The sequence below is a fragment of the Sinocyclocheilus anshuiensis genome, unplaced genomic scaffold, assembly GCF_001515605.1.
Source record: "Sinocyclocheilus anshuiensis isolate Anshui unplaced genomic scaffold, SAMN03320099.WGS_v1.1 scaffold183, whole genome shotgun sequence".
NCBI classification, from domain to species: Eukaryota; Metazoa; Chordata; class Actinopteri; order Cypriniformes; family Cyprinidae; genus Sinocyclocheilus; species Sinocyclocheilus anshuiensis.
Genome location: NW_015548309.1, coordinates 1,959,239 through 1,972,322, shown reverse-complemented (window position 1 = coordinate 1,972,322; position 13,084 = coordinate 1,959,239). Strand labels below are relative to the sequence as shown.

Sequence of the window (13,084 nt, the reverse complement as noted above, 5' to 3'; positions counted from 1 at the left end):
TTAGACTGCCTATCCTCTTCACATTTATATACACAATGAAACCAAGAGCAGAATTATCTACATATGTGGTTTGGTGTGGAATATAATTTTGGTCAGACGGACGGCCATGGGTGCTCATCTCTCCCTTTAACCCCACTAACCTATGCAGGGTCACAGACAGGTCATCATCACATGGGAACATCCAGCAAGGCAGGAACCAGCCACCTAACTGTCACATTCCACACGGGAAAGGCAGAAGACAGAAAATCTGCTGCGAGGGAAGGAATGTTAAAGGGTCAATGGGGAGTAGGAAGTAATTTTATAAGGAAATGGATTCACATTTTTCACAATTTCGGGTGAAATACACAAGTATAGTGTTCATCGAACAACAATTACTATCAAGTGGAGGTGTGTAACAGTCAACCGGAACAGATTTCTATCGAATTTCCTGGGTATACCTAGATCTATCAATTTTATATGGTAATCAAATATAAACGCTTAATAAAAGTTGAATACAGTTCTGCTTGTGGATATCTAGAAAACTAGCTACTAAGCATTGCAAATCATCTTCTGAAGCTTGAATACCACCAACCTGGCATATTTATAATTAGTTCTCAAAATTCCTCATTATATTAACCTGGTACTTTACAACCCAACTTGCTCTCTGAAGTTGCATAACTCAACCAATCAGATTAGAGCTTGCCAGATCATCAAAGTCTGTGTGCAATATTCACAAATCGTGCCTGTGCCATTTGAGATTCGGTATACAGTTACATGGGAGGGTCACTGTGACCGACAGAGCATCAGTGTACAGTTGGGTACAACAGCTGAGCTGAGATTGTGCCACACTTCTAGGTTTTTCATTCCTAAAGCACATGTGAGAGCTAGAACATTCCTTCAGGCCAACACTGCCCCACATCATTACCCAAAACTGTCTGCTCCAGTTCTGGCCATGGAATGGAATGACAGCGGCAGATGAGGTGTTGCTATTTTTAGCTTGTAAATAGGGGAAGAAAATCGAAATTCTGGAATGAATGAATACTTTGTATTTTTTGCATGGACAAGTATTCCTGCAGCCTGCTTTAGGGTCACTGAGAGGTGTCCAGAATGATGTGTACTGCTGCAGAGGATGAGCGAAGCTTGCCTGAGCATCCTAAATTAAGTTAACCTCCGGCAGGAGAGGACGTCCTAGTTTTGCACCCACAACAGGGGGTTTAACACAGCCTTGGAATGACGTTACAGACCCTGACAACCCAATAAACACCAGCTCTTGTTGATACAGCTCAGGCTACACCTCTAGTACTGCATTTATATAGGTGTGACAGAGCTAAAATATCCCTGACATTTAACAGAAACAGCCTGCCTCGGCTCCAATTAAACAAGACGCATTCCTTCAGATTGAGTGAAGCACCATCACATACCTGTAATGAGATTTGGAGAAGAGGAGAAAAAACAGCAGTTTCAGTAAATTCCAGACTTTCTTGGGAAAATTAGCATGCACGCACATTGGTCTGATGAAAGAAGAAACTCAGTTATAGCCAGGTCTGCCACATATCCTGACTTGCTTTATTTTTACAGACAACTTATGATATGATCTGCACATGAAATTGATCTAAACACTTCATAAGTCTGAGCTCTTAACTAACGAGAGATAAGTAGACTTGGCCCAAAACATACTTCACAGAAATATGTGAATGCAAATGCTTCAAGCTATACAAGTTCAATTTCACACGTCTATTTTACACTGTACTAAAAGATCATCAGGACTTTTTGTTAACCATTTCAGCCAAGCACTTCTGAAAAAGCAACCTACTTATATACATATAAAATACTAAAAAACTATTTATTTCAAAACTTTACAAAAACAAAAATTTATTAAATTTCTCATTTTAATTTAGTTGAACTTGATGTATTAAAAAATAACAGAAAATTAATAAAAAACTATAATAGTATTGCAACGATATATATATATATATATATATATATATATATATAAAACTCAACTCTCCTACTTATCAAAATCCAAAAAAAAAATCAGCTTGGTTTGTGGTTGGGTGAGGCAGCCAATACTAGAGAGAGACTCATTCAATCGAATGACCCCCTCCTAACGTTTTTTTGTCCTCTTTTAAAGCTGACGTCCTGCCACAAGAATCCAGAGAATGCAAACGCGAAACAGACACTGAAATCTGGGAGGAGTTGCGGGTCCAACCAGCCCACTCAGAGTCTGCAAAAAGCCACTTCAAGAGCAGCCTCTAAGATGCTTGTCATACAGGATACAAGGTTTACATGCTTCCAAATTTAGGGTACGCTACGTCATTGGGTCCTTTTAAAAAGAATGAAATCACTGAATGAAAAACTGAACCAGAGCCTTTGGAACAGTCAGAATCAATCTGACAATAACTGCAATGAATTTGATTAACTTATCAGCATATTATGCACGTAATTGGACTACACATTTTTACTGATTAGCACCCCCATTAGAAATATGTGCATTAAATGATGATGAAGCACAACTCACAACAAATGAGAATAGAGGTCGACCGATTGATCGGCCAATTTTTGGCATTTTTTAATTAATCGGCATCGGCCGATTGTGCTGCAAATTAGGCCGATTTATAGGCAGGCGCATCTGCGGGCAGCTAAGCGTTGTTGCGGAACGCCGGAGAATCTCTCTCTGGCTGCGTGAGACGGAGCAGCTCACACTCTGCAGCCGCTTCTGCAGGGCAAAACAGACCGTTTCGAAAGCGTAATTACGTTTTACCCTACTAGAATTGATGCCGGAACGTTATCATATTCATAAGTGCAAGTCATTTGCATGTGACAGTAGAAACATATGCAATTCAGATGAAACTTCTGGGCTGATTATAATGTGCACGATAACTTTCCTCATGAAATGTGTGTGTGGGTCCGACAATAGCCTCCACGATGTCATCGCTCGTGGCCAGTGCACTCTTAAGCAGTTATGAGCAGCAGGCTGTGTAATATGTGTGAACTCTTTTATTTTTGTTATCACTTGGCCATTTGACTTATAGAAGTGTCCAGTGTTTCCCATACATTGAGTTATTTGAGCACAAATAGATTTTCCAAAAGGCTTATACTTCCTTGAATAAACTGAGCACTGCACATTTCAAAATTAAAATGCAGCGCGGGTGTTTTTATATGAATGTATCTGTGAAAAGAACCGACCATCTTCAGAAAAGCTTCTATGTCATTTTCATTTCGTCTTTCCTGTAATGCCTGATAAAGTAGTGCTTATTTGATTACAGCCGTTACCGGGGAAACCGCTATATCGCCGCTCAAACATATGAATGAAATATGAAACAGAATGAATTTACATTTGCAAGTCTGTGAGAAACACTGGTGTCTGTCAGCAAACATAAACAAAAAGCATGCTTCAGAACTGTTTTGAAAAGGTGCTTAAGTTTTGAGCCATGAATTATTACTCTGAATTAGGCTACTACTACTATTACTATCTTGTATCCTGCAATAATCATTTACTCAAACTCACTTTTATGAGATGAAGGGGAATAAAAGAAAATCAGCCAAACATATCGGCCAAAAAAATCGGCATCATATATCGGCCATCGGCTGCCCTGATTTCTAAATATCTGCATCGGCCAGTGAAAAACCCATATCGGTCGACCTCTAAATGAGAACAAATGGGGTCAGTAGGGTGAAGGTAATTGAGGGCGAGACTGAACGGTAAAAGCACTTTGTGTGTGTGTGTGTGTGTGTGTGTGTGTGTGTGTGTGCGCACGCATGTAAACAGCATCTTAAGAGGCTTATTGAATAAAATGAGGGGCAGTTAGGACAAGGGGCTGAGGTGAGCAGTGAAATGTGAGGAATTTACTGCTCTCCCATTGTGACCTTTAACACACTTACACTACGTACAAAACCATAGGCACAGAGAGACAATGTTGAGAAAGAAAGTCTGCAAGAGATCAAACCAGATTTTCCTCACAAGTCTTGAAACTTGAATTACACTGTTACATATCACATGCTATAGATCAGGATCTCAAAGAGGAGATGAGCACAATGTTGCGGGAGAGGGCTTCAACAAGCCTCAGCAAGCAAACAAAACTCCATGTCAGAGACAGACAAGCAGCTGCATGAGATTACGCATTCTTTTGGGAGGAGTACAAGCTGCTTTATGTTACCTGTGAAGTATTTACAGTGGATCTGGTCCTTTAAAGAGTTACTATGCAGGCAATAAGCTGCAAAAACAGGTAATTCAACAATGTCATGGTAAAAAATGAAATGCCTCGAAAGTTTCAAATACTTCACAGAGCAAATATCAAGTTATCACATGGAGAGAGGGTGAGGGGAACTGACAGACTCAGTTGTAAGAAATAGATTATGAATCTAGTGAGAAGTGAAACCGCAAAACCCTCCAAACTTGAGCTGAAAGCAAGAAAGATGCAAGAAAGCAAGAAAGAACCTTTTTAAGGAAAGAGCTGTATGCACACATTTTCTGCTTTGCATACACTTTTCAGTCATTGTGCAACTGTAGAGGTTTAAAAAAAGATCATCTTGGAAAAAAAACATCAGATTCACATTAAGTAAGATAAAACAGTGCAAGTGAAACTTAATGCCAATCAGATAGCATCTCACAATGGCAAAGCCCCTCAGTATATTTCCATTTACGATGACATCTTTTTTCCTTCCAGCCCGTGTAAGACACAATGGATAAACACACATACACACGGGCCAGTACTGTAAATGAGGAAGGAGATCAGTGCTTGCAAATGAAGGAAGCATTGCTCCTGGCTTTGTCTTTCTCACTCCTTTGGAAAAAAAAGGATTTCAACAATGAAAAGGGAAACGGCTGTGGCTGGGATCCATGGGATTGGATTTCTTCCTCAACTGTTCCCCCAACATCCTCTGCATTATTCACAGATGATGACATTCTCTCTGGGGCATGTCTCTATTAAACCGACCCGGAGTTAAGGCACCTCCTGCACAAATTCCTGCACTGTGATATCTCACAGCTAGCATGTGGTGATAAGGCTGATGGTGCGAAAGCCGCACAGTTTTAAATAGTTTAGGGTGAAAAACCTCAGTCAACAACTTGCATCTAGATCAGATACATTTGTGAAGCGAGTCAATGTATGGACATAAGACCCTGTGTGAGTGTGTGTGTGTGTGCATGTGTTTAGACAACTAATTGCAAGTGGTTTCCATTCCTCTCGTCTGCTGGAAAAGCTCATGAAGAAAAGAGTGATGTGTGATGTGTGGAGAAGTGGATGCTGAACAGCTTACACACCATTAGGGCACTTAAATCACATTAGAATCACACACAGCTTCACAATTTAAAAAAAAAAAGTAATAAACTGGGTAAGGGAATGTTAGAGTGAAAATGAGAGAATGAAAAAGAACCAGAAAGAAGAAATTGTGAGTGGTACTTGCCGTACAAACCTCACTGGGATGTTGGGTAGTTGCTTTTCAGCCCAAGTCAAAAGTCTAATGGATTTTTTAACCTGTTTTATCATCTGAAAATCATAAGCCAAATCACTCTCTCTTCAACTGGACACACAATTTAACCCTCTACCGCACGCATTATGATAGACCTATAGAAAAAAATATTTGAATCTTTTTATTTTCTAAGACTGGCTTAACTTGAAGTGCTGTAAAAAACAATTTGGAAAAAAAATATTATTTTAAGGTACTTTATGATATGTTGCCATACGGCAACAGCATACAATAGTGGATCTAACTTAGAATAAGTGTAAGCTTACTTATAATTAATATTTTTCCTCAGAAATGTTGTTTGTGTTGATTCAATTGGTGCTATTATAAGCTTTAACACAGTACTTACTTATAATTGACACCTTATACATACTTTCCAACAACTTGTGCTTTTATTTATTCTATTCTTTTTTTGCTAAATAATTATTTATAATTGTTTTAATTATTAAATTTTTCATGAATATTATTTAAACTGCAAATTTATACAGTTAAAACAAATATAATACTGTATATAATGTATCATAAAACACTGACATAAAACCAAAAACATTGCAGTTCATGAAAATTCAGCATTATGCAATCTCTTGAGAGGAAGACTATGAACATGAGTGCACAATTTCATGTCTTTACTAATATAATTCAGCTGAATAGAAAAACAAAAGCGTAAAGGGATGCCTCTGCTCCCATTAGGAGAGCCCTTGCTTGCTTCTCCCTGAATCCAAGAGGAATGAATTGGGGGAATGTCGGCCTTTGTCATCCTACTAGCTCATCTATGATTCAACACATACTAAGGCTATGAGGACAAGAGAGACCCATTTTAATTAAAAAAAAATATTCAGAGTGATACTGATGCATGCTGGGTAACAAAAAAAACACTATTCAAACAACTGATAGCACAATAGCGTAACTAAATTGCTACTAAATATGTAATAATTGCATCCTAATGGAAGAACTGGAGAACATTAGAATTTCAGACAAATAGGAGGAAACGTTTGAGTCAATCCATGGAAAGAAACTAATTCCCAAGTGATCTCAAACGCGAGAAAAAAAACAAGCTCTGCAGATGAATCAGCTCTGGGAAATAAAGCCGTTTAGATGTCTCATTAACAAAGTCGACTAGATAATCTTCTTTCCTCTTCTGCATCCAAGAAAAGTCTCTTTTGCTGATGTCCAGTAAGACTTCAAATACTTTACAACTACAAAAGCATCCTGAAAATGAAAGAGATAGAGAGTGAAAAAGAGAGGGGGCGGACAAAAAATAAACCCTCCCTGATGAACCTAGCATTGCTCGCCCCGATTCCCTTTCTGCGCCCTCCCTTTGTCAAAGCAATCTGGGGGTTTCCAGTGGACAGATCTCTCCTCCTGCTTACCCTCTGACCCTTGATCCATCTTTAAATGTAGGGCAAATCCCCCTTTTAGCAAGTGTCCACACTTCATAATGCTACTTTGCTTTCACCAATGCACATCGGTTCAATCCCCTCATCCTGGCAGCATCGACGTGACGTCACTGACACCATCCGCGCTTACATTCCAGAGTCTTCCACCCCAACCGCACTGCATATTTTGCACACTTTCATCCGTATGTGCTTTGACATGTTTATGTAATGGTTTAAATCTATGAGCTCTTGGGAGGAATTACTAATAGTCTGATATCAGTCTGACCGGTGTGTATAACGGTTCAGTTTGTGCACATGGACCTTCACCAGGCAACTAACAACAATCCATCTTTATCTGTGTGCAGTTATACTTGCTCCACGAAAGGCCCATACTGAGTAGAAACCAGATACCAGGACAAACACAGAGGGTCTTGTGATATTTAGAGGAAACACTCGAGCCTGCATGTAATGAGATCCAACTGAGTTTCACTTGCCAAGACCCAATTTGTCAGATTTAGATGTCAAGGTGTTATTAAAAGAAAAAAAGACAATTCTGGCCTAATGTAACTCTACTCATGGTATGAAACTAAAATAGCTCTGTCATGTTGAACAAAGTAAAATCTTGCAGTGGTCTGGAAATAACAAACCTCAGTCTTCAAGGTGTCATTAAATCAGATATGTTATTACTTAGGTAAGTTATTGTTAACATATTGACGTTAACTAACATGCTCTGCCATGACAGTCAAAAGCAAAAACTTGCAGTGGTTCTCAACAAGGAGGCTGCAGAATTACCTAAAATTATTTAAATTAATAGATTATTATTAATATACTTTGTATTAATATTAAAAGAATTTATTGAAGAACATGCAGTTCTTGAAACTTCTGGAATCACACAAAAAAAAGAAATTCAGGGGGCTTTGGTTCAAAAAGATTGAAAACCACTGCGCTAACACTACAGGTGCATCTCAATAAATTAGAATGTCGTGGAAAAGTAGCCAAAATCATCACAATTAAAAGAATTAAAGACTTAAACTACTTCAGTCTGTGTGCATTGAATTTATTTAATACACGAGTTTCACAATTTGAGTTGAATTACTGAAATAAATGAACTTTTCCACGACATTCTAATTTATTGAGATGCACCTGTATAGTGCTGAAAATGCAACAAGTTCACGTTTTAAATTTGCAGTCTGACACATTTTTGAATGCAACTATGAACAACATAAATCAAGCTAACATCCGCATTCAAGAAAAATATGAATGTAAAAACTTCCTGATATGCAAGTTTGACTTTATCAGGAATTCATATGACAATACAATTGTGCTTTGCATTCTCAGCATTGCTGCAAGCGGTGCTATAGGATGTACAAGCATGAAAATATCTTAATTTTGTCTTTCATGTCAACCACTGTAATGGCAGAGCAACGGTTTGAAGAGAACTTTGCTGACTCAGTTGGTTAACATGTCGGCATATTTACAGCTAACTGTCTGAATAAGCATGTACAACAAGACCATCCATGAGAGGATGACCTATATACAGTAGGCCTATGTTTTGGGCCTAACCTAAAACTTCACCAAAGTTGTTCTTCACCCACATCCTGTAGGGGCACCATAAGAACCATGACCACAAAACGGCATAAACAAGTTATACCAACATGACTTCCTGTTGTAAGTCTGGCACTCTTTTTTGAATCGATCTTACTGTTGTGTTTCACAGGAGCATTTTCAAGCCTTTGGTCAATCGCAAAAAGTGTTCACATCAAACAACAAAGGCATCTTCTGCAATTAATGAAGGCTGAACATTGTTGCAGAGGTTGATAACATGGTAGCTTCTTACCTGAAGTTCACACCACGCTACTTCCACCGTTGTCTCCGTGTCCAAACCCTTGTAGACGGTTTTGAACGAGCCGCGTCCAATCTCGATGTCAAATTTGAGGAAACGCCCATCAGGTGAGGTGCCCACAGCTTTGGTTTCCACTTCTTCATCCTCCTGAACCTTTTTCTCAGCCTCCCTCTGCTCAGCTTCAGCACGGGCCTTCGCCACCCCTTTCTCCTCCTCTTCACGTTTGTCTGCTACTCCACTCTCCTGCTCCTTGTCACCCACATCGCTGGGCTCCGTCTCTGCCATCCCAAGGGCCTCGATCTGCCTCACACCCACATCCTGCACAGATGGGCTCTGTACCTCCACAATCCCATCAACCCCAGCAGCTCTTCCATCCTCTGCATGTTCTTCCAATAGGACACCCGAAACACCCACTTGGGTGTCAATGGTAACATCAGGGGCCGAACCCAGCACTGCAGGCACAACAAACTGCTCACAGTCCGGAGGCGAGGTGAGGATGCAGGCTTTGCTGGGCAAGTCGAGGGCTGTGGCATTGGAGTCACAGATGACGCTACGCCTAAAAAATCTGTGCTCAGCCGTCTTCAGATCTTTATCCATGGTGTGGCGTCGTTTTCTGACCTCCGTGTCTAGCTTCTCACCCACCAGTGAGTCCGAACCGGAGCCATTCACATTCTTTGGAGGTGGAGGGGCCAAGAAGGTCACCACCTTGTTGGGATTTTCCGATGACATCTCTCCAGGAAAAAAAAAAAGAAATTTATAAATAAATTATTATGAAAAAAAAAAAAAAACTCAAATGTAAACCTTGACCTTTTGCAAAAATTTCTTCTTTCTGCTTTTTACTGCGGCACAAAAAAGCCTATGAAAAAAAGTAATAAAAGCTCACGTGAACCACAGAGTTTGCTGGAAGGCCCCCTCCGTGGGGTATTCCTTACTAACAGTTACTCTTACAGTGTAAGGGGCCAGAGCCCAAGAGAGGAGGTGTTCTTTTATAAACGTAAAAGAACAAGACACAGTCACTGAGAGGCAAGCACTGATGGTGACAGACAAAAACTGTCAGATCCACTTCATCCATCCTGCAGTGACCCGGAGACAGCTGTCATTGGGCATAAGGGACCGCAAGAGGGAAAAGGGCAAGAGCCTTGATATTCTTCAGACCTTCAGAGTGCAGGAGACCTGGCTCCGAAACCCAAAAACCAGGTCCAGGTTTACTGCAAGATACATATAAAGAACATATTAACTGCACACTCAAGTTTATTTTTCCTGGTTCAAAAGCATTAAAAGCCGTTCTCCATTTTAATAAGCATTTTAAAAATTATACTAACAGCATCATTTAACTTAGAAATAATAAATATTAGCCTACGTTTCAACTAAAGACACTTATAAACGGCACTAAATTTTCAATATTCCGTTTAAAGGAGTTAAAGGTTGACATTAAAAGCAAACATAAGCTACTTCGACTTCGAAACCTTTTGCTAACTTCGGTTTTCTGTGCGTGTGGCTGCTGGGCTTTCGTCAGGTGTTCAGTTTCAATCGTATAAATATAAATAATAATAATAATAATAACAATAATAAAATGCTGTGCCTCAAAATGTCAACAAAACCAAACCATGTAATGGAGACGGGTCGCCCTGGTTACATGGGGTGGCCAGCTGAGATTTGGGGGGATTTTTTTTTTTTTTTTGCAATTCTCCAGCAAAGACAAGCACACAACTCGGTCAATTTCTGTCGTATTTTGCATTTATGACGCATTTAAATGGTTAAAAGTTTCCAGCGATGCTTTTATAAAGTTGCCAAGTAACGGCGAACGTTAGTTCTTCGGGTCTCGAGCTCATTCTTAAGATAACGCCGCGCGCGTTTAATCGCGTTTTTTTAACAGGAAGCGCGTACGAACACACAGACGCAAAATACGACATACCAGCCTATAATATACAATGGGAATTTAATATCATATGCCTGTCAACCCATAAAAAACAAGCTGAGGTTTATAACCAGGTATATAATGAAAAATAGGAGGCTGGCCAGCGATTACCTTTCGTATCGTCGTCTCCATTCCCCTCTGATGTAGACAAAGCGACAGCTGCAGTTGCTTGAGTTGACCGAGCGAATAATTTAATAGAGCTAACGATCGCCGAATAGTTGTAAAGACCAAAAGAATCACGGCTAGAGGACCGAATGGTCAGAAAATATAAATTCCATAAATTTAGCACAGCTATGCGTTCATCGTGCTAAGCATATTTGCTCTACAGGCCAAGTTCAAAACGGGGCTGTTGAATCCAGCGTGATGCAGTGACTAATAAATTCGGTATCCAGCGCAACGATGTATCCCGTGATAAAACATTATGACAAATCAACAACCGAGTCCGGTTCCGGTCGACTGCACGCGGATCCGCTGCAAACCAGCGAGTTTCTTCCTTTCACGTGAACAATGCAACAACATCCACTGCGGTTCGCGTTCGCTGCTGTCGAGCCGGCTGAATCGTTATCCTTATGCAGCAGTCGACAAATGACAACTGGTAGTCTCCATATGCAGTATTAAGGTTTCTCTGGAACTGCTGCTCTCGGTTCGGGTGGTGTTATTGAGACTCCGGTCTGTCACGTTGGTTTTAGCTCCGGGGCTGCTGCTGTCTACCCTCCCACTGAATACTGACAGCAGAGACGCCAGCCTGCAGTGTCTTAGAACGGCCTGAAGAGGTCACTGTTTCCACCCTGGGTTTATTTACAAATTTTGCAGTGCAAAAGTTGATTCCCTTCCTCATGAATGCAGTTTTCTTCACGTCTACTTTGGTTGCGATGCTAATTCTTATTTTTATTTTAAAAGCTGACATTCTCAGTGTCAGTGTATCCTGATCTAACATGGCCATAGTGTTTTTTAACATGCGATGTTGTGTAATAGGCTACATGCCAGTTGCACACTCTCTTATCTAAGTGCTTATTAACAGCTTGCTTCAAGTTGGACCACAGCAGAGATGCCAATATATCTCATTTGCCCTGGCATGGAATTCTGGCTCTTCTTCCATGCGGCTGATTAACAGTAAATCTGCGAGCAATCAGGCCCCCTTAAACTTCTGGCACATGTGCTTTTACTGTTGTAAACAAAGAGAGCTTTTCAAATTCCAGCACGTTCCATGCAACAAAAATCATTTTTTCCTTTGTAATTTATTACAGATGATGGGCATTAAATAATGAAGTATGAAACTGTTAACAGTCCTTCAGAAAAAGTGTGTGCAGATCTTTTGATGGATATTAGAAATTAATACGAAATATGAATCATGAAGCAAATTTAAAATGCTAAAGATATCCAACAATGAAAGCAAAAAAACAAAATAGCATATTTACTGTAAGTGCTCAGTGCTTTATTTAAAATGATTAATGAGGAAGCATATATGGTAAGCAACATTTAAATGGTTATTTTGCTCAAATTAATTTATGCATTTTTACTTTTTTTTATTAAATTATGCATTTTGCATTCACATATTAAGCATATCTCCTCGGTTTGTTATGCATTTCACTTTATACTTTTGCAAAACATAACACATTCAGTTTTATATTTAAATAAAATATTAATACTAATGTAGGAAATGCCAAATAGCAATTATGTTGAATTTTCATTTTGCAAAAATTGTTACGCATATCACAATGGGAAGTGTGAATTCAAATAAAGAAACGTTACTGTTTTCTTTTCTCTTTTTTCTCTCTCTTTTTCTGTGGCCAGACTGTTTTCTCAGAGCCCCTTATAACACTAGACATTTGTTTTTCTTTTTTGCGTTCCCTTCCTCTCCAGATGGCACACACGAGTAGGATCTTTCTTAACATCACAGATTCTCTATATGGAGGCCCCACTGCTACCACTGCTAAAACTACCTGTGGGGCCCAAAGAGGCGACACAAGCATATGCAAGTTGTGCATACTCAAGTAAGACAGTAAGGTGTCGAGATCACGGTATGTGTTTTTGATTGCACCCTGAGAGGCTGTTTGTTTTGGATGCATTGACTGTGGGATGGGTACGGCAGTGACTGAGCTCTGTTGACATACAGGTCAATTGAGAGCATGTGGAAATTTCACACTGGTAGGAATAACACTGGTAAGAAGACTGCATTAACATACATTAACAAACCTTTCACTATTTGACTAATTAATTTGTGCAAACAGAATGTGTCAAATGTACATTGTCTTTGAATGAGAGTCCACACAGCTGATAAAAGCAGTCGATCATTTAACATCTTGTGAAGTGAAAAGCTGCGTGCTTGTACTCATATTTTTGCCAGAAGCAAAGGTTTAAAGTTCAAACACCTAAACATTGAATTTGGACGTCTGTGGATTACTTGTGGATTATTGTGATGTTTTTATCAGCTGTTTGGTCTCTCATTCTGATGGCACCCATTCACTGCATTGATGAGCAAGTGAAATTGCTTTAAGTGTG

At 39.6% G+C, this 13,084-nt stretch overlaps 1 protein-coding gene across 12 annotated transcripts in view; it reads right to left on the bottom strand.

Annotated features, from left to right (window-relative positions):
* The window catches only part of wnk1b (WNK lysine deficient protein kinase 1b), a 79,387-nt gene extending 68,074 nt beyond the window's left edge, over positions 1–11,313 (bottom strand). For all 12 annotated transcript variants that reach the window (XM_016444103.1, XM_016444104.1, XM_016444106.1 and 9 more), the window contains exons 1-2: positions 10,694–11,313; positions 8,659–9,872 (exon numbers count right to left, since the gene is read on the bottom strand). In XM_016444103.1, coding sequence (XP_016299589.1) covers positions 8,659–9,393 — 735 coding nt within the window. In that variant the 5' untranslated portion in view covers positions 9,394–9,872; positions 10,694–11,313. The remainder of the gene's footprint in view (positions 1–8,658; positions 9,873–10,693) is intronic.
* Positions 11,314–13,084: the final 1,771 nt, after the last annotated feature.